This window comes from Rhipicephalus microplus, chromosome 8 (genome assembly GCF_043290135.1).
Source record: "Rhipicephalus microplus isolate Deutch F79 chromosome 8, USDA_Rmic, whole genome shotgun sequence".
Taxonomy (NCBI): domain Eukaryota; kingdom Metazoa; phylum Arthropoda; class Arachnida; order Ixodida; family Ixodidae; genus Rhipicephalus; species Rhipicephalus microplus.
Genome location: NC_134707.1, coordinates 84587082 through 84615047, shown reverse-complemented (window position 1 = coordinate 84615047; position 27966 = coordinate 84587082). Strand labels below are relative to the sequence as shown.

General features: G+C 49.5%; 1 protein-coding gene across 1 annotated transcript in view; it reads right to left on the bottom strand.

Moving 5' to 3' along the window:
• The window catches only part of LOC142768300 (uncharacterized), a 30742-nt gene extending 3079 nt beyond the window's left edge, over nt 1-27663 (bottom strand). The window contains exons 1-5 of the mRNA XM_075870262.1: nt 25653-27663; nt 19131-19333; nt 14645-14726; nt 7683-7733; nt 2361-2411 (exon numbers count right to left, since the gene is read on the bottom strand). Of these exons, the coding sequence (XP_075726377.1) occupies nt 2361-2411; nt 7683-7733; nt 14645-14726; nt 19131-19333; nt 25653-27663 (2398 nt within the window). The remainder of the gene's footprint in view (nt 1-2360; nt 2412-7682; nt 7734-14644; nt 14727-19130; nt 19334-25652) is intronic.
• Between the last annotated feature and the right edge of the window lie 303 nt (nt 27664-27966).

Here is a 27966-nt window from a genome sequence, read left to right as displayed (position 1 = left end):
TGTTTAAAAACACTAAAAATAGCACTTAGCACCAAATAAAGCAATAAAATAACAATTTATATTCACTCCAAACAGCCCCAATTGAGCAACCCGAAGAAGCAGTACGCCGATAGTCAAAAACTATAGTAACATAAAACTTCACAAAACATTGCGTAGCGTCACATGGGAAATAAAACAAAAACACTAATGAACAAAACAAAAGAAGTGAAATGGAAGAGAACACAATGCAAGGCGTTAGCCACAACATTACACATGACCATGTAGGAAGACCATTTCCCTGTGCGAAAGTGAAATTGAAAGCATGCCTATGCACTTGTCATTATATTGCCTGATAAAGTACGCTTCGATAATCTGCCTTTCGATCTTTCCATGTGCCTTAGCCATGACTGACACATTCTCAAACCAGGGGGTGCAACAGCATGTTCTACAATGGAAATATAAATGACCACCATTTTTTCCTTTTACGGCCGGACTGTGCTCACGCAAGCGTTCGTTGAGGCAACGCCCTGCCTGCCCTATGTACACCTTCCCAGACGACAAAAAGATCAGATATACAACAGCAAATACACACCTAATGAACACGTTCGCATGCTTTTTTGTGCATTTTGCTCTCTTCTGTTTACTCCTTAACGAACAGATCTGACCTAACTTTGTAGGCGCTGAAAACAGTACATCAACACCGTAGCTATGAGCCACCTTTTTTACATTGTGGGAAACACTATGTAAGTAAGGCAGAACATAAATAGGCCTCCTCTCCCTTCCTTCGACGCTTGGACCCCCGCCCTTGAATTTTTTATGGCTTTCGCAAGCGCTAGCTAAAAACTGTGCCGGGTATCCAGCCGCGCCCTGGCGAGCTACCTGATTCTCGAAGCTCTCAAACATCAGATGAGGGCAAAACTTGTCCAGAGCTGTCGCACAAGCTGACAACACAATGCCTCTCCTAATCAACTTCGAGCACGCGCTATCAAAAGGCAACAAGCCTTTCTTCGATCGCGGATTGTATTTGAAGCAGATGTGCTCCTTGGCAAAGCTCAGCCATAGGTCCAGAAACTGGATCTCATTTTCGACTGGCATTTCGGTCGTGAACTTCAGGCCACTGGAGTGTCTGTTGAAAACCTCCTTTCACAACACCTTGTACCCGTTCACATGAGACCTTCCCAAGCACGATAAGGTAGTCATCCACATACCTAAAGGTGCGAATGACATCCAAATGGGACAGCTCATTCTTCAGTTGTTGGTCGAAGGCTGCCAAGAATATGTCACTGAGAACAGGCGCGACTGCAGAACCGATAGAAATTCCAGCTTTTTTGACGTAGGTACCCTCCTGGTGGCTGATTGCAGTGGTCTCAAGGCAGAATTTCAAAAGTTCCAAAAAGTTATTCACGAAGATACCATGCTTGTTTTAGAAATTAACTTCACCGAATACTTCGATTGCACTCCTGACAGCATCAAAAAGCGCGCCATGTGGAATTGAGTAAAAAGGTTCTTCCAGATCCACTGAAAAAGCCGTGGACGCCACTGGTAAGTCTTCCTTCAAAGTAAAAACGATTCTTCAAACTTCAAAGTAGAAACCCCACTCCTTTAACATCCGCTATCACGGTAACGGTAAATTATAACTGTCCAATGACGTTGCAAAGATTTGACATCCCGAATGAACTTGACGGCATAGTGTTCGGGATGCGCCCGTCACAAGCACCTGCATTCCTGTTGGCATTTTAGTGCTGCTTTGAAGGCTCCCGGATCAGCGGTACGGAGTTAATGCCGGCACTCGGCCTTCCGGCCTGTTCTTGAGCCCGGGCTGAGCCATCGGCCCGGCGAATGCGAGCTCTCTCACGTTCTTCCTTCGGCATTCTTCTCAAGCTGTCCATGGCATGCCCATTCGGAAGGTTTCAGGAGAAACTCTCGAACACGCTCGGCTAATATACCTGTCTATTAAACAGTTATAGTAGCCCGGGCGTACGGTGATAGCGGGATCGTAGTGTGCATGCGCAGATACGTGTTACCCGTACCGCTTACCGTACGCATGCTATTTTACGTAAAACATGGCGGTGCTCTCGGACGCCCACTTGGAAGTGACGTAGTTGTTGAAAGATTCACTTCTTCTGCAGCAAATGACTATCCAAAGTGGCCTCGGTTGCCTTCAGTTAGCTTCGACGACTCAGTATTACGTATAAAATGGCGTAGTTTTACAGATAGCTTTCCATTTCGAACGTTTTTAGGCCTAACTACATTATCGGTGTAAACAAATCGGCAACATATTTTTTGTGTGTCGTAGTGGTCTGAGGAGTTGCCTTGAAAGCCGCTCGGTCCTGGTCTGGGCTCCAGGGTATCCAAATCGTCCGTGTCACCTCGGCACTCACCAGAGAAGCTACCCAGTCTGCGACGCTTGCAGGGCGGTCCGGCGTTGTCATCTGAAACAGACAGTATCAGGTACAGTAGACGCCTCTGCATTACCTACCTCGACTCCAGCGCCAGAAACAGCAGGTGCCGAACCCGCACCATCGTCAGTCGACGAGTCATCGCTCCATGAATCTTCACTGGACGAGTCATCGCTCGATGAATCGTCGCTTGAGGAATCGTCACACGGGACCCATATCTTCAGACTCTCCGCGAGCAAGACGTAGCGAAGCAGGCTCGAGGTGTTTTGCATCTTCCCTTGAGCCTGCGAAATAAGATCGTCAATAGTCGGGGCACGGTTGACGGGCATGACGATAAAGCGGTGTACTTATGGGAAGCAATACTTTTTTTTCTCCCAACGTAGCGCACGTGCGTTCAACGCCGAAGCCAGCAGCCGACTGAATAATGAGCGCTAGTCCCCTCTCTCCCTTCACTCAAGCAGCTCCCGTCAATGAGGCCCACTCTCGCTGTCGGAACAGGAGCTGGTTGGCCAAACGAGTTCTGGCGAGGGCAACCACTGGAGATGCCGGCGATGCTGTCGCTATGACGCAGCATACGACACCATGCGAGCCGTTCATGCTGTCGTCCGTGCTGCATGATTCCTCTCAACACCAACCCAGATATTTTTCTACCTAACTGGTTTGTTTACCACACGATGCCGCAGTGCCGGACACAGTCTAGCAAGTCTAATATGAAGCAGTTCTTCCAAAACGCCACGGAAGCGATACACTTGCCTCACAAAATTGAAATTGGCGATACAAATTAGCGATCGTACTCGGCAATTAAACTGAGTGGGCAGACGCTTTTTTTAGTGTTCGTGAACTCACTAACCCCCGAATGCAGAGATGTTACTTTGCTCGTGAATTCGACTTGACTTGAGCAAGTCAGCTTGAAGCAAGCAGCGGACTTCAAAACACCCAAGTCAGCCTTCGCGTTTTATAGATGCTCAGGCTGCCTTGCTTGGTCAAGTCAAGAATGAGCTTTAAAGCAAAAACTCGCTGCTCGCTTGCTAACGAGGTTAATAATGAAGTTGCTCCCGTAAGGCATGTGTTACAGCAAAAAAAAAAGACCATACGTTTTAAAATAACTATAAAAACAAACTGCCACAAGCATAGTTTTGCCATTTTACGGCTAGCGAGCTGCATGTGGTGCCTGCCGCCACAGCGATGCGCAGTGTTGCTTCTGTAGAGCGTTCGTTGCCCGCTGGTTTTAGTGGCCACGCAAATGCGGCGCGTTTCTCCACGCTTGCTTGTTTTGAGGCGAAACAAGCATCGCGTTGAGTTTTTTCGTCGTTTTTTTTATCGAACGCCATGGCGTGTATTTGTGCTGACCTGGCTCACGGGGTAACGAGACTTGCACGGTATTAGCCTTTCAGTACGCGTGTGCACATGCTTGTAGCGGGCTAGGTCGCAGTTATTACCGAAAATAAAGAAAAAACAAGTTCTGGGAACAAAAGTGATTCGGATCCTTTTCTTGGGCTTGGTAAACAAGAGAAAAAGCGGAGGTCAGGACATTGAACTCAGCAGAATTTTGTCTCGAGGGGTGCAGCAATGACTCGCTGCATGATGGTGAAGGGAGCGGCACATGATCAGGAAACCCGCTATAGGGGCACCTCTTTTGTGTGTTTGGAATGTTTAGTAGCATTGTGCTTAGAGTGATGCCTTTCTGAGCGAGTAACAACGCCCTAGACAGGACGAAAAGATAGATGAAGCGCACAGACACAGCGCCGAGTCAATTTTGTACCGAAAGAGGCGAAAAATGTCGTCGTGTTTTAGAAAAACAGAAATATCCTTTGCGGTTACGGAACACTTCGGCGTTGTCACTACAGCGGCTATAAATACGCACGTGTTTGTAGTCGACACAACCTGTAACGCCAGGGAAGTCAGCCACTTCACAAAAGTCCCGCAAAGCTATGGAAAGTGCCGCCGGATGCGAAAAGCGCACCAGCATCGCGTACAGGTGCTTTGCGAGGAGTAGCGTAACTTTTGCTGCTGAACGGCAAACTGTCGACTACGGAATGCGGACAGGATTCCCGGTGACTGCTTAGAACTTGCCAGCGCCGTAAAACCTGAGACCCATCAGTAGCTGTAACACAGGAGTCACAGGCTGTCTTCGGTTGTCCCCACTTTCACGGAGCGGCAACATAGTCGGCAGCTGCCGCACGGCGTCTTTCGTGAATCTATACCGAGCGTGGAATTGTTGCGGTTTATACTACTCCATCGAATTTCCTCGGTCACGTAAAGCGGGTCCAAGAAACTTCGGCAGCCAGTGCGCCTCAAAAAATGTTAACGCTTACGGTGAGGCAAGCAAACTAAAAAGCTGCCACTCTCGGCGCGACGTCCATTCGAAAAGTGGCCATGTTGGAATAACGCATGAAGTCACTTTCAAGCTAGCCCCGCAGCTGACTTGAAACTTGTCCTGACTTCGACCAAGCGAAGTCGCCTTCAAGTCGTCCGCAAGTTCAAGAACAATTTATGGCGACCGGCAAGACTGTCTTGAGTCAAGAACGAGTCATGTAACATATCTACAATACTTTTTTGCAGACTAGTTGGTTCATACTTGAAAAATTGAATTGCTGCACAAACTTGAAGGAAAACAAGGGAGACAGGAAAGAGCACAGTCTACCAACTGTTTATTGTCGTTTCTTGAAGCTAATATATACGCATGCTACGCTGCGCTTCCACGATGCGCACAAAACCAAAGATGCCGCTAACAAAGCCGACCCAAAACAAATCAAATCAAAATTGACTGCCCCCACAATGACAAAAGTGATAAAATGGCAAAATACAAAAGTGATACCCACCACAATCTAAACTGCGCATTCCCAAGGTGTGCGCTCATCTTTTTTTAAATTTATCTTTTATTATTTATTGCACCAAGCATCAACAAAGGCGTGAAAAAATGAAAACGTACTCTAGAGACTTTTGTTTAAAAACACTAAAAATAGCACTTAGCACCAAATAAAGCAATAAAATAACAATTTATATTCACTCCAAACAGCCCCAATTGAGCAACCCGAAGAAGCAGTACGCCGATAGTCAAAAACTATAGTAACATAAAACTTCACAAAACATTGCGTAGCGTCACATGGGAAATAAAACAAAAACACTAATGAACAAAACAAAAGAAGTGAAATGGAAGAGAACACAATGCAAGGCGTTAGCCACAACATTACACATGACCATGTAGGAAGACCATTTCCCTGTGCGAAAGTGAAATTGAAAGCATGCCTATGCACTTGTCATTATATTGCCTGATAAAGTACGCTTCGATAATCTGCCTTTCGATCTTTCCATGTGCCTTAGCCATGACTGACACATTCTCAAACCAGGGGGTGCAACAGCATGTTCTACAATGGAAATATAAATGACCACCATTTTTTCCTTTTACGGCCGGACTGTGCTCACGCAAGCGTTCGTTGAGGCAACGCCCTGCCTGCCCTATGTACACCTTCCCAGACGACAAAAAGATCAGATATACAACAGCAAATACACACCTAATGAACACGTTCGCATGCTTTTTTGTGCATTTTGCTCTCTTCTGTTTACTCCTTAACGAACAGATCTGACCTAACTTTGTAGGCGCTGAAAACAGTACATCAACACCGTAGCTATGAGCCACCTTTTTTACATTGTGGGAAACACTATGTAAGTAAGGCAGAACATAAATAGGCCTCCTCTCCCTTCCTTCGACGCTTGGACCCCCGCCCTTGAATTTTTTATGGCTTTCGCAAGCGCTAGCTAAAAACTGTGCCGGGTATCCAGCCGCGCCCTGGCGAGCTACCTGATTCTCGAAGCTCTCAAACATCAGATGAGGGCAAAACTTGTCCAGAGCTGTCGCACAAGCTGACAACACAATGCCTCTCCTAATCAACTTCGAGCACGCGCTATCAAAAGGCAACAAGCCTTTCTTCGATCGCGGATTGTATTTGAAGCAGATGTGCTCCTTGGCAAAGCTCAGCCATAGGTCCAGAAACTGGATCTCATTTTCGACTGGCATTTCGGTCGTGAACTTCAGGCCACTGGAGTGTCTGTTGAAAACCTCCTTTCACAACACCTTGTACCCGTTCACATGAGACCTTCCCAAGCACGATAAGGTAGTCATCCACATACCTAAAGGTGCGAATGACATCCAAATGGGACAGCTCATTCTTCAGTTGTTGGTCGAAGGCTGCCAAGAATATGTCACTGAGAACAGGCGCGACTGCAGAACCGATAGAAATTCCAGCTTTTTTGACGTAGGTACCCTCCTGGTGGCTGATTGCAGTGGTCTCAAGGCAGAATTTCAAAAGTTCCAAAAAGTTATTCACGAAGATACCATGCTTGTTTTAGAAATTAACTTCACCGAATACTTCGATTGCACTCCTGACAGCATCAAAAAGCGCGCCATGTGGAATTGAGTAAAAAGGTTCTTCCAGATCCACTGAAAAAGCCGTGGACGCCACTGGTAAGTCTTCCTTCAAAGTAAAAACGATTCTTCAAACTTCAAAGTAGAAACCCCACTCCTTTAACATCCGCTATCACGGTAACGGTAAATTATAACTGTCCAATGACGTTGCAAAGATTTGACATCCCGAATGAACTTGACGGCATAGTGTTCGGGATGCGCCCGTCACAAGCACCTGCATTCCTGTTGGCATTTTAGTGCTGCTTTGAAGGCTCCCGGATCAGCGGTACGGAGTTAATGCCGGCACTCGGCCTTCCGGCCTGTTCTTGAGCCCGGGCTGAGCCATCGGCCCGGCGAATGCGAGCTCTCTCACGTTCTTCCTTCGGCATTCTTCTCAAGCTGTCCGTGGCATGCCCATTCGGAAGGTTTCAGGAGAAACTCTCGAACACGCTCGGCTAATATACCTGTCTATTAAACAGTTATAGTAGCCCGGGCGTACGGTGATAGCGGGATCGTAGTGTGCATGCGCAGATACGTGTTACCCGTACCGCTTACCGTACGCATGCTATTTTACGTAAAACATGGCGGTGCTCTCGGACGCCCACTTGGAAGTGACGTAGTTGTTGAAAGATTCACTTCTTCTGCAGCAAATGACTATCCAAAGTGGCCTCGGTTGCCTTCAGTTAGCTTCGACGACTCAGTATTACGTATAAAATGGCGTAGTTTTACAGATAGCTTTCCATTTCGAACGTTTTTAGGCCTAACTACATTATCGGTGTAAACAAATCGGCAACATATTTTTTGTGTGTCGTAGTGGTCTGAGGAGTTGCCTTGAAAGCCGCTCGGTCCTGGTCTGGGCTCCAGGGTATCCAAATCGTCCGTGTCACCTCGGCACTCACCAGAGAAGCTACCCAGTCTGCGACGCTTGCAGGGCGGTCCGGCGTTGTCATCTGAAACAGACAGTATCAGGTACAGTAGACGCCTCTGCATTACCTACCTCGACTCCAGCGCCAGAAACAGCAGGTGCCGAACCCGCACCATCGTCAGTCGACGAGTCATCGCTCCATGAATCTTCACTGGACGAGTCATCGCTCGATGAATCGTCGCTTGAGGAATCGTCACACGGGACCCATATCTTCAGACTCTCCGCGAGCAAGACGTAGCGAAGCAGGCTCGAGGTGTTTTGCATCTTTCCTTGAGCCTGCGAAATAAGATCGTCAATAGTCGGGGCCCGGTTGACGGGCATGACGATAAAGCGGTGTGCTTACGGGAAGCAATACTTTTTTTTCTCCCAACGTAGTGCACGTGCGTTCAACGCCGAAGCCAGCAGCAGACTGAAGACCGAGCTCTTGTCCCTTCTCTCCCATCACTCAGGCAGAGACGTCACGGGCAGCGCCAGCCAATAAGCTCTGCTCTAGATGGCGGAACAGGTTCTGGTTGGCTAAAAATGTCTGTGCGGCTGTGCATTGGCCTCGAGGCCGAACACCGGAGAGGCTGGTGCTGCGTTGCTGTGACGCAGTAAACGACATCACGTGACTCACCTATTTATGCCACTGTCAGTAAAGCGCTTGCTCTCAACCCCGAAACAGCAAATTTTCAAGCCAAACGGTTTGTTTACCTATCAAGGCCGCAGTGCCAGACATTTTGAAGCGAGCCTAATGTGAATGAGCCCTTCCGAAACCTCGCGGCAGCCAAATACATGACTGATGAAGCAAAAATTGCCGAAACAACTCGGCTAATATATTCCAGTTTTTAGCCCATTCGGGAGCCCGTCGCCCTTTTTCCTTATTGCTCGTGCACTAACGAGGAACTTTGAGCTAAGAGAGAAATAAATAAAAGGAAGAGACGGGGAGGTTAACCTAGAACTGGTTTGCTACCCTGTACGGGGTGGGGAAAAGGGTCGGAAAGAGGATAGAGATATGAAAAATAACTTTGAGCTAAAAAATTCAATAAATATAATGGTCTGATTTGCGAATCTGTAAGCATGAACTTTTTCGGGGGATGGAAAAGCCGATCTACTTTCCAAACTTCCTTGGGTACGACACCGCCGCTTCGCAAAATAAATTCCCACAAGTGAATATTACAAAAAAACAACGATATCATCTGCAGAGAAACACGTGTAATATATATTTCATGTATAATGTAAATGCAAGGTCGAAAGCGGTATCAGCGTCTGTACAAAAGCAGCAAGAGCTGGCTGGGTGTACAGGCAGCGTCGCAACAACAACCAGACAGTCTTAGCTCGTGCCTCGCGCCAACGTGTCGATGTCGCTTTAGTAGTGGGCATTCCTCTTCAGTACACTTCGTCCCCCGTCTGAAAAGGAGCCATCCTGGCGACTCACAGTGAACAGTGTACGAGCGGATCGTAATAAAGTTTCAGCCGCTGTACGTGAACAGTTTCACGACCTACGACCCCGAAAGCACTGGTGTGTGGATGGCGTAACGGGTTCGACGATGTAGTTAACAGGTGAAGTCTGCGAGACAATGCGGTAGGGTCCCTGGTATTTTGAAACAAGCTTCGAGGAAAGGCATGTAGGCATAGCGGGAACCCAAAGCCACACAAGAGTGTCCGGAACAAAGTTAGGGTACGGCTGGTTATCGTCACGTCGAGATTTTTGTCTCCATTGGTCGACAGTTGTAAATGACTGGGCGAGCTTACGGCATTCCTCGGCACGGCAGGCAGCTTCAGAGATAGGCGTAGACTCGGAGGAATCTGGGTAGTAGGGTAGAATGGTATCTAGTGTGATGGAAGTGTCTCGGCCATATAACAGGAAAAATGGAGAAAAGCCCGTAGTTGCCTGTGGAGCAGAGTTATATGCGAACGTCACAAAAGGGAGAATGAGGTCCCAATTGGAGTGGTCTGAGGCAACATACTTTGATATAATGTCCCCTAGGGTACGGTTGAATCTTTCCGTCAAGCCATTCGTCTGCGGATGGTAGGCGGTGGTAGTCTGGTGAATGATACCGCATTCGGCAAGGAGTGCGTTGACGACTTCAGAGAGGAATACACGTCCTCTATCGCTGAGAAGTTCACACGGTGCGCCCTGACGGAGAATTAAGTTCCGCAGGAGAAAAGAGGATACGTCGCGTGCTGTGGCAGCAGGCAAAGAGGCTGTTTCTGCGTATCGCATCAAATAGTCGACAGCGACAACAATCCAACGGTTTCTGGAAGCCATGAATGGAAGAGACCCGTACAGATTGATCCCGATGCGGTCAAAAGGCCTGGCTGGGCAAGGGATTGGCTGGATTGGACCGGAGGTATGATGAGACAGAGATTTCCGTCGTTGGCACTGTGGGCATGACTGAATGTACTTGCGCAAAAAGGTGTACATGCCTCGCCAATAAAATCGGGAGGAAAGCTGAGCGTGTGTTTTGAAGATGCCCGCATGTGCGCACTGAGAGTCAGCGTGGAAAGCTGAACATATTGCAGCACGAAGATGGCGTGGAATGACGAGTAACCACTTTCGGTCGTCGGACTTGTAGTTCCTGCGATAAAGGAGGCCATCGCAGACCTCAAAGTGAGCCGCTTGACGGCGCAATGTTCGAGAAGATGGAGAAGTCGACGCTCCGAAAGGAATCGCAGAAGAGTGCTGATCCAGTCATCCTTACGTTGCTCTGACGCCATGTCGCAGTTTTCTGGGAACGCAACTGTTTGGTCCACGGCAGATATACATGCAGAGCTTTCGGAGAGCACAGGTGAACGTGATAGGGCGTCGGCATCAATGTGACGTCGACCGGACCTGTAGACAACACACATGTTTTACTCTTGCAACTGCAAAGCCCAGCGAGCTAAACGGCCGGAGGGGTCTTTCAATGTGGATAACCAGCAAAGCTCATGGTGATCCGTGACTACGTCGAAGCGGTGACCATATAGGTATGGTCTAAATTTACCTAGAGCCCATATAATTGCCAGACACTCCTTCTCTGTCACAGAATAGTTATTTTCCGCTTTGGTGAGGGTACGACTTGCGTACGCGACTACGTACTCCTCGAATCCCGATTTGCGCTGCGCGAGAACTGCGCCGAGTCCAACACCACTGGCATCGGTGTGTACCTTAGTCGGAGCAGTCGGGTCAAAGTGACGCAAGATTGGCGGCGAGGTTAACAGGCAGCGCAACTTTTTGAAAGCATCGTCACAGGCAGGTGACCAAGCGTAACTTTTCGAGTCACTGCGCAGAAGTTCAGTAAAGGGGGCGCTGATCATCGCAAAATTCCGAATAAAGCGGCGGAAATAGGAGCAGAGGCCAAGAAAGCTGCGCAGATTCTTCAGATACGCAGGTTTAGGAAACTCTGCAACTGCCCGAAGCTTGGTAGTGTCAGGAAGAATACCGTCTTTAGAGACAATATGGCCGAGGATGGTGAGCTGATTTGCGCCGAAGCGGCATTTCTTCAGGTTGAGCTGAAGGCCAGCGTCAGCTAGCACTGCAGTACTTCATCTAGCCGGCGGAGATGCGTTGGAAAGTCTGGTGAAAATATAACTACGTCATCCAAGTAGCACAAGCTTGTTTCCCACTTCAGGCCACGCAAAAGATTATCCATCATCCGCTCAAATGTTGCGGGCGCGTTGCAAAGACCAAAAGGCATGACACAGAATTCGTAAAGGTCATCAGGTGTGAAAAAGGCCGTCTTAGGCTGACCTTCAGGTGCCAGAGGGACTTTCCAGTAGCCACTCTGTAGGTCAATAGAAGAGAAGTACTCCGCACCTTGGAGGCAGTCAAGGGCATCGTCGATTCTCGGTAAGGGGTAAATGTCTTTTCGAGTTATTTTGTTCAGACGATGGTATTCAACACAGAAGCGAATTGACCCGTCCTTCTTCTTAACGATAACGACTGGAGATGCCCAAGGGCTATTCGAAGGCTGGATGACGCCACGCTTGAGCATGTCAGCTACTTGGTCATCGATAACCTGGCGCTCGGCTGCGGACACTTGCATTTACATTATATTTTGGTGGAGAGTGCTGCGGTTTTCCCCAGTCCTGGAACTGCGTAGCCGAAAGCTGCCATCCGTCATGCCAGACGACGCCTTCTTCACACCCCCACCGGCTTCACCGCGTAGGACCTGTCTCGGTGCCCAGCTCTTGCGAGAACCCGACATATTCAGCGCCACCGACGAGAAAGACGTTGAGGATTGGCTGGAAACTTATGAACGAGCCAGCGCTACTAACAAATGGGACGATCCCACAAAGCTTGGTACCGTGATGTTTTATTTAACGGATGTTGCCAAGCTGTGGTACAGAAACAATGAGGCGGATATCTCCACCTGGACGACCTTCAAAGCCTGCATCGCAGATGTTTTTGGAGGCCCAGGTGTGCGCAAACTTCGTGCAGAACAACGTCTACGAAGCCGGTCCCAACAAACTGGCGAAACATTCACTAGCTTCACCGAGGACATCCTCGACCTCTGCCGGCGTTTCGGCCCGACGATGGCGGAAACTGACAAGGTAAGACACATCGCAAAAGGCATTTCCGACGGTGCCTTTCAAATGCTGCTCTCGAAGAACCCTGTCACCGTCTCTGAGCTAATCGAGTTGTGTCAGAGTTTCGACGAGCTCCGACGACAGCGTCTTCTCACGCGATGCCCTTACGTCGCGGATTACACACTCTCAAGCCTAACCACCACATCTGACCATGAGTCCCTGCTATCGCAGATCAAGCAGTTTGTTCGTGCTGAAGTCGCTCGTCAGCTATCGCTGCTATCGACAGTCGGCCAACCACAGTCACCTCTTCCAGCAAACCTTCGCCAGGCCATCCAGGAGCAAGTTTGCGCGGCTCTGCCATCTGCCCGTGACGCTTCACCGTTGCCGACCCCCGTTGCCTGTGCCGAAGTAAATGCACCTCTAAGCTATGCTGAAGTGGCCACTCGACCACCTCTTCAGACTTTTACGTCACTGCCATCAGCCGTGCCACCGCGACCTACTACTGCTTGGTTCGCTCAGCCAAGGTCCCCTCAGAGTATTGGACAATGGCGTACAGTCGACAATCGGCCCATATGCTTTTCCTGTGGCCTACCTGACCACATAGCGCGATACTGCCGTCGACGCGTCCCTGTCTGCCACCAGAGCTACCACCAGAGCTTCGAACCTGCCCCTTACGTGCCACCGCGCCCTTCGTTCACAGAATCTCAGCCTCCTGACCAGATGTCATCATACGCCGACCACCGCCCTCATCACCTCGACGCCGCTCGCCATCCCCGATGCGTCGTCGTCCTTCATCGCCGGAGCGCGAAAACTGCCGCAGTTCCAGAGGCAGGAACTGCGTCGTCAGTGAAAAGACCAAAGCCTCTCTCTTCCCCAACGACTGTTCTCGACGTATATGTGGACGGCGTCGCTGCACTCGCTCTTGTCGACACCGGTGCCGCAGTTTCAGTGATCAGTGTCAGACTCTGCAGCTTGCTCAAAAAGGTTATGACGCAAGTAGCAAGTATATCACTTCGTACAGCCAGCGCAGAGCACACCACGCCAGCCGCTGCTTGTACTGCTCGCATCACGATTGATGGCCTCATATATGTCGTTGAATTACTAGTTTTGGATTCCTGCTCCCAAGACCTCATTTTGGGTTGGGACTTTCTCTCCGCTAACAAGGCCGTCATCGACTTCTCTCGCGCTGAGGTATAATTTGAAGTGTTTGGTGACGCGCCGTTAAGTGATGCTCTTAAAACAGGAACAAACTATTTGTTGCTGAAGGCGTCATCATACCGCCGCACTCTTTCGTCCTTACCATGGTATCTTGCAAATCGCTCGCCGAGTCGAGTGCCCTTTTCACGCCTCCTGCCCTTTTCATTTGCCGCAAGTGTTCGCCGCTACCTTATGCCCTTCCAGAACTCCATGACGGCGTCAGCAGACTGCTCATCTCGAACCTCTTGTCATGTCCTGTAACACTACTTCGGGGTGAGTGCGTCGGGTGGGTTTACAGTCTCGACCCTTCTGCAATTTTTGACATGTCGACTGGTCCTTCCGCCAAACACGAAGTCGCCGGAATGACTTGTGCCTCTTCGCCGCAGACTACTAGGCCTGACGTATCCAGCACCTCCACTAAAATATAATGTAAATGCAAGGTCGAAAGTGGTATCAGCGCCTGTACAAGAGCAGCAAGAGCGGGCCTGGTGTACGGGCAGCGTCGAAGCAACAACCAAGCAGTCTTAGCTCGTGCCTCGCGCCAACGTGTCGATGTCGCTTTAGTAGTGCGCATTCCTCTTCACTACTTCATAAATTTCTCATCGCAAATAGTGAGACCAAGAATGAAGGGCAGATACAATACGAACCAAGAGCAGCAAGCAATGTTTACGAAGTGAAATACGCGATTCGTGCACACGAGAATCAAGCATACAGCCGTCAGCGTGTCTTTGCTTACACAAAATTGGTGCCGGAACAAGTTATGCATGTGGAATACCGGCTGAAAACTTACGCTGTGAATGGATGATCTCTTTGTCGGATGTCACTTGTCATGTTTGCTTTTCGCTGTTGAAAAGGCCTTTATTTCGGGTCTCTTGGGAAACGATACAGCTTCCAGATTTTCTTCAATGATCAGTGTCCTGCAGCACGCAATACCCGCCATGGTGACAGAAGCGAGCGCATTAAGCTGGAGAAAAGCGAGCGCCGCCACAATTATCCGGGCGCAGTGAACACGCAGAAGTGACTGAGCGCAATCAAAATGGCGGCCATGCAGCCGCTAAGGCCGAAGAGGCGGCACCTGCCCTTTCAAAGGCCGACACCACTCTAAGCTGGGGTGCGCGCATCGAGGTACTCTAGTTTGCAAAATTGCAAAGGAACGCTCGCTACCCTAGCGGAAAGAGGGCAAAGCTTCGATCGCTCGGATGGGCCCCGCTTGCCGAGTTTTCCGATCGCCCGTGCGAGGGCGCTTACCTCGCATTTTACACGCTATGGGCGCCGTTCCTTCGTCATTCGGGAAAGCAGGCACGCACACATACTGCTGCATTGTGAGCAGCTACAGAAGTTTACACATGACGAAGACTTGCAAACTGCCTGTCAATTTCTACCGTTTCCAATGTAAGCAGCGCGAGAAGTTCGCCGATACTCCGCGGTGTCATTACTTAGAAAAAAATTTGTCGTGCACAGTGCTACAAACTATTCTTGAACTGAAGGATACGCAATGGGCAGTGAGTGAGTGAGAATTTATTAGAAGGCAGAGAGGTCGGCCTGAGCTAGTTCGCTCTAGCCTGCTACTCAGCAGAGGGGATAAGGGAAGGGGGAAGAAAAGAGGGATGAAGGGTGATGATGGGAAACCCAACAGGTAGTGCGTATGTACAGTAGCCACTTAGCATAGTGCCTTGGAGTCTAGTATCTAGTCCAGTGCTTTTTATAAAATCTAAAACAGCCTTTGTAGCAGTTTTTGACATTGTTTGGTCGTTCATTGCGGACAATATGTGGCTTTCACTCAATGGCGTTCACCCGATGCTTGCCAACGTTGCAGTCAGCATTTTTCTTTGCGCCACGTATAATGCACAGTCACAAAATATGTGAGCTAAAGTTTTGCGCACTTGGCAGCGTTCACAATTCGGGCTGTCCGCACGGCCGATTAGGTGGGTGTAGTGGTGAGTGAAGGCGACGCCCAGGCGAATCCAGTGCAGTATAATAACATGTCTTCGGCTGATTTAACCTGGAAGATGAAAAGTCAAACCGGGGTACCTTCCCGCTACCAGATCACCAGAAAAAGCGATGGGCATACTCATAATAAAAGAAAGTGCGTTTGTACCTTCCCGCTACCAGATCACCAGAAAAAGCGATGGGCATACTCATAATAAAAGAAACCGCGTTTGTAAAAGGAAAACGCAGCAAGTAGACAACCTCGGTACATTTCGGAATCGGGCATTGGCTTTCCGAGACAACAATTTGTAGTGCGACAGTGTTCAAGCTTGCTATTCTAATACACCACATTTTAACTACCATATCTTGAGCCCCTCAAGTGTTTATTTCAGCTAATAGCTGTAGATTTTCTCATCGCCACCCAATGTAGACAGATTTATGCTGTGTGTTTGCGCTGAGGGTTTATACGTACAGGTCTTGCATACAACGCACACCGCTAAGTTAGCAGATTAATGTGTTGCTTTGCTAGGAGCGAAGTCCTCAGTTCGATTCCCGCATACAAAAACTGCATTTTCATGGGAGCAAAATGTAGTAACACTGGGCTTAGATTTAGGTGTAAGAGTGATGGCGAAGGCGTCTTAGTTATCCATATTTTGCGCGTAAGGCGGTTTTACGCACTATGTACACAAGTGGCTCTCTGTGTTCACACCTTCTGTCCGCTGTCGTCATCGTGCCTTACATTTAAAATAGATTAAAGTGCACGTTAAAAAAAACCCAAGCGGCTGAACTCGATCTGGAATCTCACACCATGGCGTGACTCCTACTGATTTGACAGTTTTGGCTCCTCAAATGGTATATCCTTGCATGCTCCCGCACCGCGGGCGATTTGCACCTGTTGGTATGAAATTGAGTTGGAAAAAGAGCCAAGGCAGAAATGAAACTTCGATGGTTTTGCGAAATTGAACGCGGTTATCGGGGGCAAAAATACGCGAAAATTTAAACATGCTCAATCCTAAAGTGCGTATTGTATTATATTGTCACATGCTTGTCACAAAGAAAGACAATGGCGGTTGTGCATGTGCCATGAAGTACAATGAAATGGAAGAAAGAGAACAACTCTCTTGAGCGTTCTATAAAAGAACCGACCTGCTTCCGGTGTCTTAATCAGAGCTGCAAGTCCTCCGTTTTGACGTCGTGACAATAAGACGACGACCAAGTGAGCTGTCCAAAAAACCAAATCGACATTCGAATCAGTGAACATGCTTTGGGATAAGGCGTGAATCTTATCCGAAAGGAAACGTGCGCTTCAAGAACCATGCATGGTCGAAGTGGACATAAAATACTTTTTTCTGCGCATAATCGTATATATACTTTTGAAGGAGCTGCCAAAAAATCAAAGGTGTCATTGAACTCACGATACGACATTATTAATATCTGACGAAAACCTCGGCAAAAGTGAATTTTTTATGAAACTTGACACTCCGCATTCAAATGATGCCAGAGAGACTACAGAGCAGACGTAATTTTACTCTCTTCACACTAATCTCCTAATTAAATTAAAGCCACGTGACCAACTTGGCAATAAAGCAACTGAAATCGGAACTCTAAATACATACGCACGCGAAAGCGTGGTGGTGGTTTGCCGAAAGCTCCGAGAAGACACGAATGCCCCAGCAAATGTGCGTTTACAGGTATATACATATAGAATTCGCGCTGCCACCTCACTTTTGCCTTAACTGAGTGGCGTGAAAAAAAAATGAATACCAAAGAAAGACACAGCGCACCTGTGCGCTGAAGAAAAGCTGCTTTGTGTGTGCGTCACACCTTTGCATGCTCCGCTTAGCAGTTGAAGGCCCATTCGTTTAGCCTGCACTACGGGAACCGGTTCAGGAAGGCGCTGCACTTTGGCATTCCTTACACCAGTTCAACATGGCGCTAGCAGCATCACAGTATTCGTTTCGGAAAAGTGAAGCTGTCAAGCAAGGCTAGTTGATGAATTCCCTGCTTCTGCTCATGAGGTAGTGCCGACTCCGTTCAGCACAGGATGGCTGCAGCAGACGAAAACATCGCTGATGCGTTCCAGTGCAAACGTATTGAAATGGCTCTGTAACGCAACCTCTTTGATTATATCGTGGCCCCGCCGTGGTGGTCCAGTGCCTAAGGTACTAGGCTGCTGACCCGCAGGATCAGATTCCGGCTGCATTTTCTATGCAGGCAAGAATACTGCACGACCATGTGCTCAGATGTGGGTGCAATCCCGGGTTGTCAAAATTTTATGGCTTTCCACTACGGTGTCTCTCATATACATATGTTTGTTTTCGGACGTTAAACCCCACATACCCAAGCCTTTTGCCAAGTTCAACCTTCTTGATTGAATATAATATGGCGTGGCTCTCTTCAAGTCTACGCTTTATTTTTTTGATGAATGGACTGGTAAGGCATTGTAAGAGCAAGTTTGAATTGTTGGTGAACACGTGAGTTATGCCTTCTTGCTTTTTTTCTAAAAGTGAAAACACGGTCTATGAGTGTTATTAAGGAGGCTGAACTTGGCCAGAGGGCACTCAAACTAACCAACTAGGCCAACAACAATTTCTATTTCAGACGATGGAAGTTCTGCTCCGGAACAGAAAACGCATTACTGAAACAAGAAAATGTTGCGGGCCAAGTTGGAGCTGGCCTTACAAATGTCGAAATAAACTCTCTGTTGCCCCGTGGCATACGCGAGCCACAGGAGTAATATCCCCCCACCCACCTTGAACAAAAAACAAAAAAAAACAAAGCGAGGTGATTATTTTATTTGGCTAGTCGCATAGTTTTCTTTCCACTCCGCACGAATACAGCCACCTGAGTGGTTAATGGGGGTGGCGGCGGAAGAAGGATTTTGAATATAGACGCTACATGGTGTAAATAACATCCCTGTTTTAATTGTGGCATGAATCCAAAATTCACAGAGGCACACACACTGTCAAAGCCTGAAAGATGGAAACCAGAGCCTTGCCGTGCATGACAACCTTAATACTAGAACAATAAGGACGAAATCAGAAAGTAAGTTTAAACAATTCATTTATTATTCGCAAGGCACAAGAATAAACAGCCAGAGGTTTAAAGAAGAATTTTCCTTTCATATCTGTCTTTGCTTTTTAAAAAAATGACAGACTGAGCCAAATATCTTCCTGCGCCATTTCTTCTATATATACGAAAAAAAAAGAACGAATGCAGTGTTGAATAGGCTGTGTAAAGCTCACTATATGGGGTCTCAAAAAAAAAAAACTTGTAGTCTCTGTGGGTGCTCGCACTCTGGTGAACGCCCCTAAAACCTGGTATTTCAGGCAACCAGCACCTGGAAAATAGCAAACCACACCTACACTAAATAGGGCAGGCAAATATAACCCCCTCCCCCCGATGAACGAAGACGGAGGGCGACCCCGTCGTTATGAATCTGCTTTTTTTACTTTTTTTTGGATCAAGACATGAGCCTAGAAGTTCAGGTTCTGACCCTTTTTTTGTGTCATGTGTAGAGGTGTCATAAATGACATTTTCTTTTTATGACTATCTTGCGATTCGTATGTTTGTGTTTACACAGGCGTACTTGAACTGTAATGTTCAAATTATTTCGTCTGTATTGATTTATTGGCGGTGTACACTAGACCTAATCTTTTATTAAAAATAATACGCGCATGATGAAACACACATTTTATTCGCAAACACAGATCAAGAAACACAACATGCAAATACCTACCACAAAAGAACACTAAACTTCATGGTTAAAAGAAATATCCGTATCCAGAAGAGGGTCTTCAATTACCTCTCTGAATATGTCCAGCCAGTCGGGTAAAGGCACCGCTCGAAGTGCGTGGGCGTTGCCATCGTCTTTGTCCGAGAAATCGTCTACAAAGCCGCTGGGTCCCAGAATGGGTTCCAGGGTCCCCAAATTGTGCGCCCAACTTTGCCACTCGCCAGGGAAGTCGTCCAGTCTGGGACGCTTGCACGGCCGTTCCGCCTCGTAATCTGAAACAGAAGGCAAAGCACTTCCGGTATCAGGTCTTTCGGACCTCTCAGCGTCACTTACCTCGAGTCCAACACCAGGAGCAAGTGCTGGATTCGCGCCATCGGCGGCTATTCATCGCTGGATGAATGGGCGGTCGATGAGTCGTCGCACCTGGACCACTTTTTGAGGTACTCCACCAGGAGGACGCGGCGGTGGAGGGTCGAGCTTCTCTGGATCTTCTCATGAGCCTGCGAAATAGCATCATTAACGTTTGGGGCACGGTTGATGGGCATGACAGTAAATCAGTGTACTCAAGAGAGCGTTCTTTTTTTTCACCAACGCAGCGCACGTGCTTTCCACACTGAAGCCAGCAGCCGACTGAAGACTGAGCTCCTGTCCCCTCTCTCCCTTCACTCAAGCAATGACGTCACCGACAGCATCCACCAATGAGGCCCACTCTCGCTGTCGGAACAGGAGCTGGTTGGCCAAATGAATTCTGGTGAGGGCAACCACTGGAAAGGCTGGCGCTGCTGTCGCGCTGACGCAGCAAACGACCACACGCGACACGTTCATGCAGTCGTCAGTGTAGCACGCTTCCTTTCAACCCCAAAACAGATATTTTTCTAGCTAACCGGTTTTTTTTTTTTACCGCACGATACCACAGTGCCGGACACAATTCAGCGAGTCTATAATGAGTCAGCCTTTCGAAAAAGCCACGGCAGCGATACACCTGCCTCACAAAATTGAAATTGGCGAAACAAATCAGCCATCATGCTCGGGTGTTAAACTGTGTTGGCAGCCACTTTTTTTTTGTGCGTCCGCGCTTTCGCTAAGAATCTGCGTCTGTTATTAGATTTCAAATATACGGTATGTATTGAAGAATTGCAAAATATTACCGTGCACCCTTACCTTGATAAATACGTGGCACAACTAGCTGCAATATGACGTTCCTTTTTATTTTGAAACTACTTTCACCTAGTTTAACGCCGGAAGGCCTCAAAGTGCTGTCACTGAGTCTTGTTCAAACTTGAGAGCGACGACGTCTATTCCTCTTTATAGTTACGTCCCACAATGCATCGACCTGCGTTCTATCCATTGCGTTGCTGATGCAGCATTTACGAAAAGACTTGCGCACCATATCTTCTGTGAAAGATTCCCTTGCTGACGACACACCACCAAAAACTGTCGCGGAGCGGTGGACGTCGTATAAGCGCCCTGCATTTTCTTATTGTAGAGTTCGCGCACGCAATCTCGCAAGGTGTTATTGGGCACTACGTACAAAGGCTTTAGAATTCCGCGTAGACGTGGCGATTGTATCTGATACATTTGCGCTGTGCTTAGGGGAAAAAAACGAGAGCCAGCGGCTAACATCCTACCACACCATTTCTTCATTTGTACGAAACAAAGAATGCAGTGTTTAAAATGCCGAGTAAATCTGACGCTAAGGCATCTGAAAAAGGGCATGTAGTCTCTGCGGGAGCAGAGCATGGTGAAACCTCTTTGGTTTCCACACTCATGCACCACGTAGACTGCGCAACGACGTTATAAACGTTTAACATTGCGAATGTACTTGGCGGCGTATATAGTGTGCAGGATCTGCCTGTTAACAGCACCTGCAATCGCGTTGGCAATTTCGCTCTGCTTCGAAGGTTCCTGGATTATCCGTACGCAGTTGTTGCCGGCACTTGGCCTACCGAGCCTTTTTTTTGTGCCCGGACTGCACCATCAGCCCGCCGAATACGAGCTGTCTCACCTTCTGACTTCCGGCATTCTTCTCGAGTTGTCCTTGGCATAACCATGTGGAAGGTTACAGGAGAAGCTCCCGAACACGCTCGCCTACTATAACTGTCTATCAAACAGTTAGTGTACCCCGGGCGTACCGTGATAGCGTGAAGTGTGCATGCGCAGATACGTATATGTTACCCGTACCGCTTACTGTACGTGCGCTATTTAACGTCAAACATGATGGCACTCTCGAATGCCCGCTATGAAGTGACGTGGTTGTTGAAAGATTCACTTTCTTTGCAGCAAACGACTGTTTATGGTGTCTTCGCTTGCCTTCAGTTAGCTTCTACGACCGAGCATACAAATAAGTTAACGCAGTCTTCGAGATTGCTTCCCATTTCTAACGTCTTTAGGCGTAACTACAACATCAATGTAAACAAATCAGAAACTTGGAGTTTTTCGCATTTGGTGCGTTGTTCATATTCATTTACTTTCATTATTACTAAAATACTTTCGCGCGGTAACACAGCCTGATAATCTCGTTTTAATATCCTTCTCACTGTTCTTAGTTATCAACACTTTGATAGGTGGCGCCACCATCCCGCCCGACGCATGTAAATGCTGTACCATTAAACTATAGGGCGCTGTCCGCAACTAATGTTTCCTGCACGGTAACGTCATTCCCTTAACCTCTGCTATCGCGCAGAAGTTTAGGGAATTACCCAAAACGCTGCCGACGGCGTGCATACGACGCTGCGAGTGATTAACTGATAAAATAGCCAGTGGAGACCGCTCGTGACACCACCGCTATACGAATTTTTCAAGTTACACACAGCTTTCACTGTAAAACGGAGCACCAACGGAAGCTTACTGGCGTCTCAGGGAACAGTGGCGAGGCCACTCGACGATAAATATAGTCGAGTCGAATGCGCCCATCTTCCCCCCCCCCCCCCCACTTCCAGATGAACAAAGGCGGAGGGCGCCTCTATAGTTCTGAATCTGTTTTTTTTTTGTGGTCGGGACTTCATCTCAATGGCTCAGGTCCTGACATCTTTTTTTTTAAATTTTCTGCGTTAAGTGCATATCTGATGTCATAAATGATGCTCTTTACGCCTCCATATAGCAGTTCGCAAGTCAGTGTTCTTTGAAGTGTTTCTTGAGGATAATGTCGTACCTATTTAATGTCGTCTGTATTGCTTTATTCTCGATGTACAATAGGCCTAATCGTTTAATTAAAACATTTCGCGCCACAAAAAATACACGTTATTTACAAACACACATCAAAAGACGCATCATGCAAAGACGTGCAACAAAAGAACACTAAACTTTGAAAAGAAAAGGAAGGTCTGGATCTTAAGTGGCTTTTCAAATACCTCCCAGTCAACGTCCAACCAAATGGCCAAGGGCGCCCCGCGTAATGGCTAGACGTCACCGTCGTCTTCTTCCGAGGAGTTGTCCTGAAAGCCGCTCGGTCCTGGTCTGGGCTCCAGGGTATTCAAATAGTCCGTGTCACCTCGCCACTCGCCAGCGAAGTTGTTCATTCTGCGAAGCTTGCACGGCGGTCCGGCGTCGTCATCTGAAACAGACGATAAAACCCTACAGACGGTATCAGATCCAGTAGACGCCTCTGCATTAGCTACCTCGAGTCCAGCGCCAGAAACAGCAGGTGCCAAACCCGCACCATCGTCAGTCGACGAGTCATCACTTCATGAATCATCACTGGACGAGTCATCGCTCCAAGAATCGTCGCTTGAGGAGTCGTCACACGGGACCCATATCTTCAGACTCTCTGCGAGCAAGACGTAGCGAAGCAGGCTCGAGGTGTTCTGCATCTTCCCTTGAGCCTGCGAAATAAGATCGTCCATAGTCGGGGCACGGTTGACGGGCATGACGATAAAGCGGTGTGCTTACGGGAAGCAATACTTTTTTTTCTCCCAACGTAGCACACGTGCGTTCAACGCCGAAGCCAGCAGCCGACTGAAGACCGAGCTCTTGCCTCTCTCCTTTCACTCAAGCAGTGACGTCACCAGCAGCGCCCGCCAATGAGGCCCACTCTCTCTGTCGGAACAGGAGCTGGTTGGCCAAACAAGTTCTGGTGAGGGCAACCACTGGAAAGGCTGGCGCTGCGGTCGCGCTGACGCAGCAAACGACCACACACGACACGTTCATGCAGTCGTCAGTGTAGCATGCTTCATTTCAACCCCAAATCAGATATTTTTGTAGTTAACCGGTTTTTTTTACCGCACGATACCACAGTGCCGGAAACAATTGAGCGAGTCTATAATGAGTCAGCCTTTCCAAACGCCACGGCAGCGATACACTTGCCTCACAAAATTGAAATTGGCGAAACAAATCAGCCATCATGCTCGGGTGTTAAACTGAGTTGGCCGCCACTTTTTTTTGCGCGTCCGTGCTTTCGCTAAGAATCTGCGTCTCTTAATAGATTTCAAATATACGGTATGTATTGAAGAATTGCAAAATATTACCATGCACCCTTACCTTGATAAATACGTGGCACAACTAGCTGCAATATGACGTTTCTTTTTATTTTGAAACTACTTTTCACCTAGTTAAACGCCGGAAGGCCTCCAAGTGCTGTCACTGAGTCTTGTTCAAACTTGAGAGCGACGACGTCTATCCCTCATTATAGTTCAACCCACAGTGCATCGACCTGCGTTCTATCCAATGCGTTGCTGATGCAGCATTTGCGAAAAGACTTGCGCACCATATCTTCCGTGAAACATTCCCTTGCTGACGACACTCCACCAAAAACTGTCGCGGAGTGGTGGACGTCGTATAAGCGCCCAGCATTTTCTTATTGTAGAGTTCGCGCACGCAATCTCGCAAAGTGTTATTGGGCACTACGTACAGAGGCTGGAGAATTCCGCGTAGACGTGGCGATTGTATCTGATGCATTTGCGCTGGGCTTAGGGGAAAAAACGAGAGCCAGCGGCTAACATCTTACCACATCATTTCTTCATATGTACGAAACAAAGAATGCATTGTTTAAAATGCCCAGTAAATCTGACGCTAAGGCATCTGAAAAAGGGCATGTAGTCTCTGCAGGAGCAGAGCATGGTGAAACCCCTTTGGTTTCCACACTCATGCACCACGTAGACGGCGCAACGACGTTACAAACGTTTAACATTTGCGAATGTACTTGGTGGCTTATATAGTGTACAGGATCTGCCCGTCACCAGCACCTGCATTCGCGTTGGCAATTTAGCTCTGCTTCGAAGGTTCCTGGATTATCCGTACGCAGTTGTTGCCGGCACTTGGCCTACCGAGCCTGTTTTTGTATCCGGACTGCAGCATCAGCTCGCCGAATGCGAGCTGTCTCACCTTCTCACTTCCGGCATTCTTCTCGAGTTGTCCGTGGCATACCCATGTGGAAGGTTACAGGAGAAGCTCTCGAACACGCTCGCCTACTATAACTGTCTATCAAACAGTTAGTGTACCCCGGGCGTACCGTGATAGCGTGAAGTGTGCATGCGCAGATACGTATATGTTACCCGTACCGCTTACTGTACGTGCACTATTTAATGTCAAACATGATGGCGCTCTTCTCGGATGCCTGCTTGAAGTGACGTGGTTGTTGAAAGATTTACTTTCTTTGCAGCAAACGACTGTTCATGGTGACTTCGCTTGCCTTCAGTTAGCTTCTACGACCGAGCATACAAATAAGTTAACGCAGTCTTCGAGATTGCTTCCCATTTCTAACGTGTTTAGGCGTAACTACAACATCACTGTAAACAAATCAGAAACCTGGAGTTTTTCGCATTTGGTGCGTTGTTCATATTTATTTACTTTCATTATTACTAAAATAAACGTGTAACAATACTTCGCGCGGTAACACAGCCTGATAATCTCGTTTTAATATCCTTATCACTGTTCTTAGTTATCAACACTTTGATAGGTGGCGCCACCATCCCGCCCGTTGCACGTAAATGCTGTACCGTTAAACTATAGGGCGCTGTCGGCTACTAAAGTTTCCTGCACGGTAACGTCATTCCCTTAACCTCTGCTATCGCGCAGAAGTTAAGGGAATGACCCAAAACGCTGCCGACGGCGTGCATACGACGCTGCGAGTGATTACCTGATAAAAGAGCCAGTGGACACCGCTCGTGACACCACCGCTATACGAATTTTTCAATTTATACACAGCTCTCACTGTAAAACGGAGCACCAACGTAAGCGCACTGGCGTCTCGGGGAACAGTGGCGAGACCACTCGACGATAAATATGGTGGTGGTAGTGGTTAGAAGATGAGAAAAGGCACCTAATTTCTGCAACCCGGTCGGGAGCACGGCGCAGTGCCTGCGGGGAAGGGAAAAGGGAGAAAAGTGGAAAGAAGAGGAAAGATTAATTGAGCAGTGGATCGGTCGTCATCAACAGAAGCAGCAGTCCAGAAGCAAGGGTAGGGGTGGCAAGGGCCCCATCCTCATCGGTAGGCCACGATTCCCGTCTCGTCCAGGAACTCCACCAGGCTCCGGAGTGCTGGTAGATGGGGACGAGATGGGAACAGTAGGTGCTCTAGGGTGGTGGCAGGAAGGCCATGTCTCCGGTAGGCTGCGGTGACCCTCGAGCGTTCCTGGGCCAAGGCAGGGCAGGCACAGAGGAGGTGCTCGAGGGTCTCAAGGTCGCCGCAGCGGCTGCAGGCTGGGGAGGCGCTGCATCCCTTGAGGTAGCGGCGGGCCGCAGTCCACACGCATCCGGTCCGCAGCCGCAGCAGGTTGGCTCGTTCACTCCTGGTTAGGCCTGCCTCAGGAAGACGCCTGGGTCCCCGCCCATTGGCCACCCTTTGGTCTGGGTGAACTGAGGCGAGGAGCTTCTTGATACGGGCCTGCGAGTAGTCTCTCACCGCCACGGCTTGGGTGATGGGGGTTCCCAGCTGATGTGCTGCCTTGGCCAGCGTGTCCGCCTCCTCGTTTCCAGCTATGCCCACGTGAGAGGGCAGCCAGTGGAAGGAGACAGACGTCCCGGCTGCTGCTAGGGCCCGGTACTTGGTTGCCAGGAGACTCCCCGTGAGCCCGGCACGGCGATGGTTGGCCAGTGTCTGCAGGGCTGCCTTGCTGTCACACAGGACTGCGACCGGTTGAGCGGGAATGTCCTCGGCCAGCAGGTCCGCCACCAGGTGTAGCCCTGCCAGCTCCGCAGCCGTCGAGCTCGCCGGGAAGGGCAGTCGGCACTGCCTGCTGATGGCCCGGGATGGGATGACGCAGGCGGCTGCTGCTGAACCGTCTGGCATGACGGATCCGTCAGTGAAGACCTGGAGCCGCCCTGCCAGTTGCTGCTGGAGCTTGGAGACGGCGGCCTGTTGCAGTGCTGCAGCAGGTGTTCGGCTCTTGGTTACCCCGTCCAGGTGCAGGTGGACCTGAGGCGGCTGGTGGTGGGGTGGTGGAGGGGCCACCGGGACTGGCGGGTCCGGGACCATCTGGTGGTAGAGTGCACAGAGACCACCCATCCGTGACCTCGGCTGGCTGCGAAGTCGCTCCTGGAGGGTTCTGCCGTCGGCAGCACGGTGTAGGCGGTCTACGTGCCCCAGAGCACGCTGGAGCATGTGCAGAGACAGGGGCCACTCTCCAGCCTCGGCCAGGGTCGCTGCCACGGGGGAGTACCTGGAAAGCCCCAGGATGGCCCTCTCTGCTCTCCTGTGATGTCCTTCCAGGTCCAGTCTCCTGGCAGGCGTCAGGTCCACCAGTGGAAAGGCGTACAGCAGGACTGAGGACGCTGAAGCCTGGTTGAGTCGAAGCGCCAGCTTGGTTGAGCAGCCGTGTCCACGCTGCTGCAGCTTGCTGATGGCTCCCTGGACTCGCCGTACTTGTGTGCAGGCGACCTTGGCAGCTGGGACCCAGGTGAGACGGTGGTCGATGGTGAGCCCCTGGTACTTCACTGTCAGCTTCCAAGGCAGGTTGCGGTTGCCCACTCTCAGCTGCTTCACGTAGCGTCGTGCTGCGGCCAGCGGGTGGATCAGCAGGGCCTCGGTCTTGGTTGCGGAGACCTTGAGTCCGATGCCACTCAGGTAGGTGGACACCGCATCCAGGGCCGCCTGCAGTGACGTCCTGATGGCTGGAATGGACCGCCTCGGTCCCCGTGCCCAGAGTGCCACGTCGTCGGCGTAGACAGAGCAGCGGGCCGCGAACCTGGTGCCTGTCGGAAGAGAAGCGGGGAGTCCTGCCATCGCCAGGTTGAACAGGAAGGGGCTCAGCACGGAGCCCTGTGGTACACCTGCGGTGATGTCTCTGGGTTTGCTGGGTTTCTTGCCAACTCGAACCCGGAAGGTCCTGCCGGTCAGGAAGGCAGACACGAAGCTGCGGAGGCACCCGTGAACGCCAAGTCGGTCCAGAGACGTCTCGACGACCTCGTGTGGGATACTGTCAAAGGCACTCTCCACGTCCAGAAGGAGCAGCATGTCCACGTCACCACAGCTCTTGGCATCCTCGAGGGTGGCGACGACGTCGGAAATGGAATCAGCTGTGCACCGGTGGCGCCTCAAGCCAGTTAGTTGTTCCGGGAAGAACTCGAGTTGGCCAGCAATCCACTCAAGTCGCTCCAAGGCCACCTTCTCCAGCACCTTGCAGGGTGCCGAGGTGAGAGAGACTGGCCTGTACGAGGAGAGGGCCATGGCTTTCTTCCGGGGCTTCAGGATCGGGGCGACGACCGCAGTGCGCCATGACTCCGGTAGAACCCCACTGCTCTAGACGTCATTGTAGTACTCGAGCAGGTGCTGGCGGCCAGCTCCGTCCAGGTTACGGAGCATCTGGAAGGTGACACCATCAGCTCCCGGGGCACTTCGTCTTTTCGATCCTGCAAGGGCAGCCTCCAACTCGTGTTTCCTGATGGGTTCGCAGCACAGCTCTTGTACTTCTGCAGCTGTCCACCCAGGATGGTGGCAAGTGTCAGGATACTGCAGCGCAGCAAGGGGAGG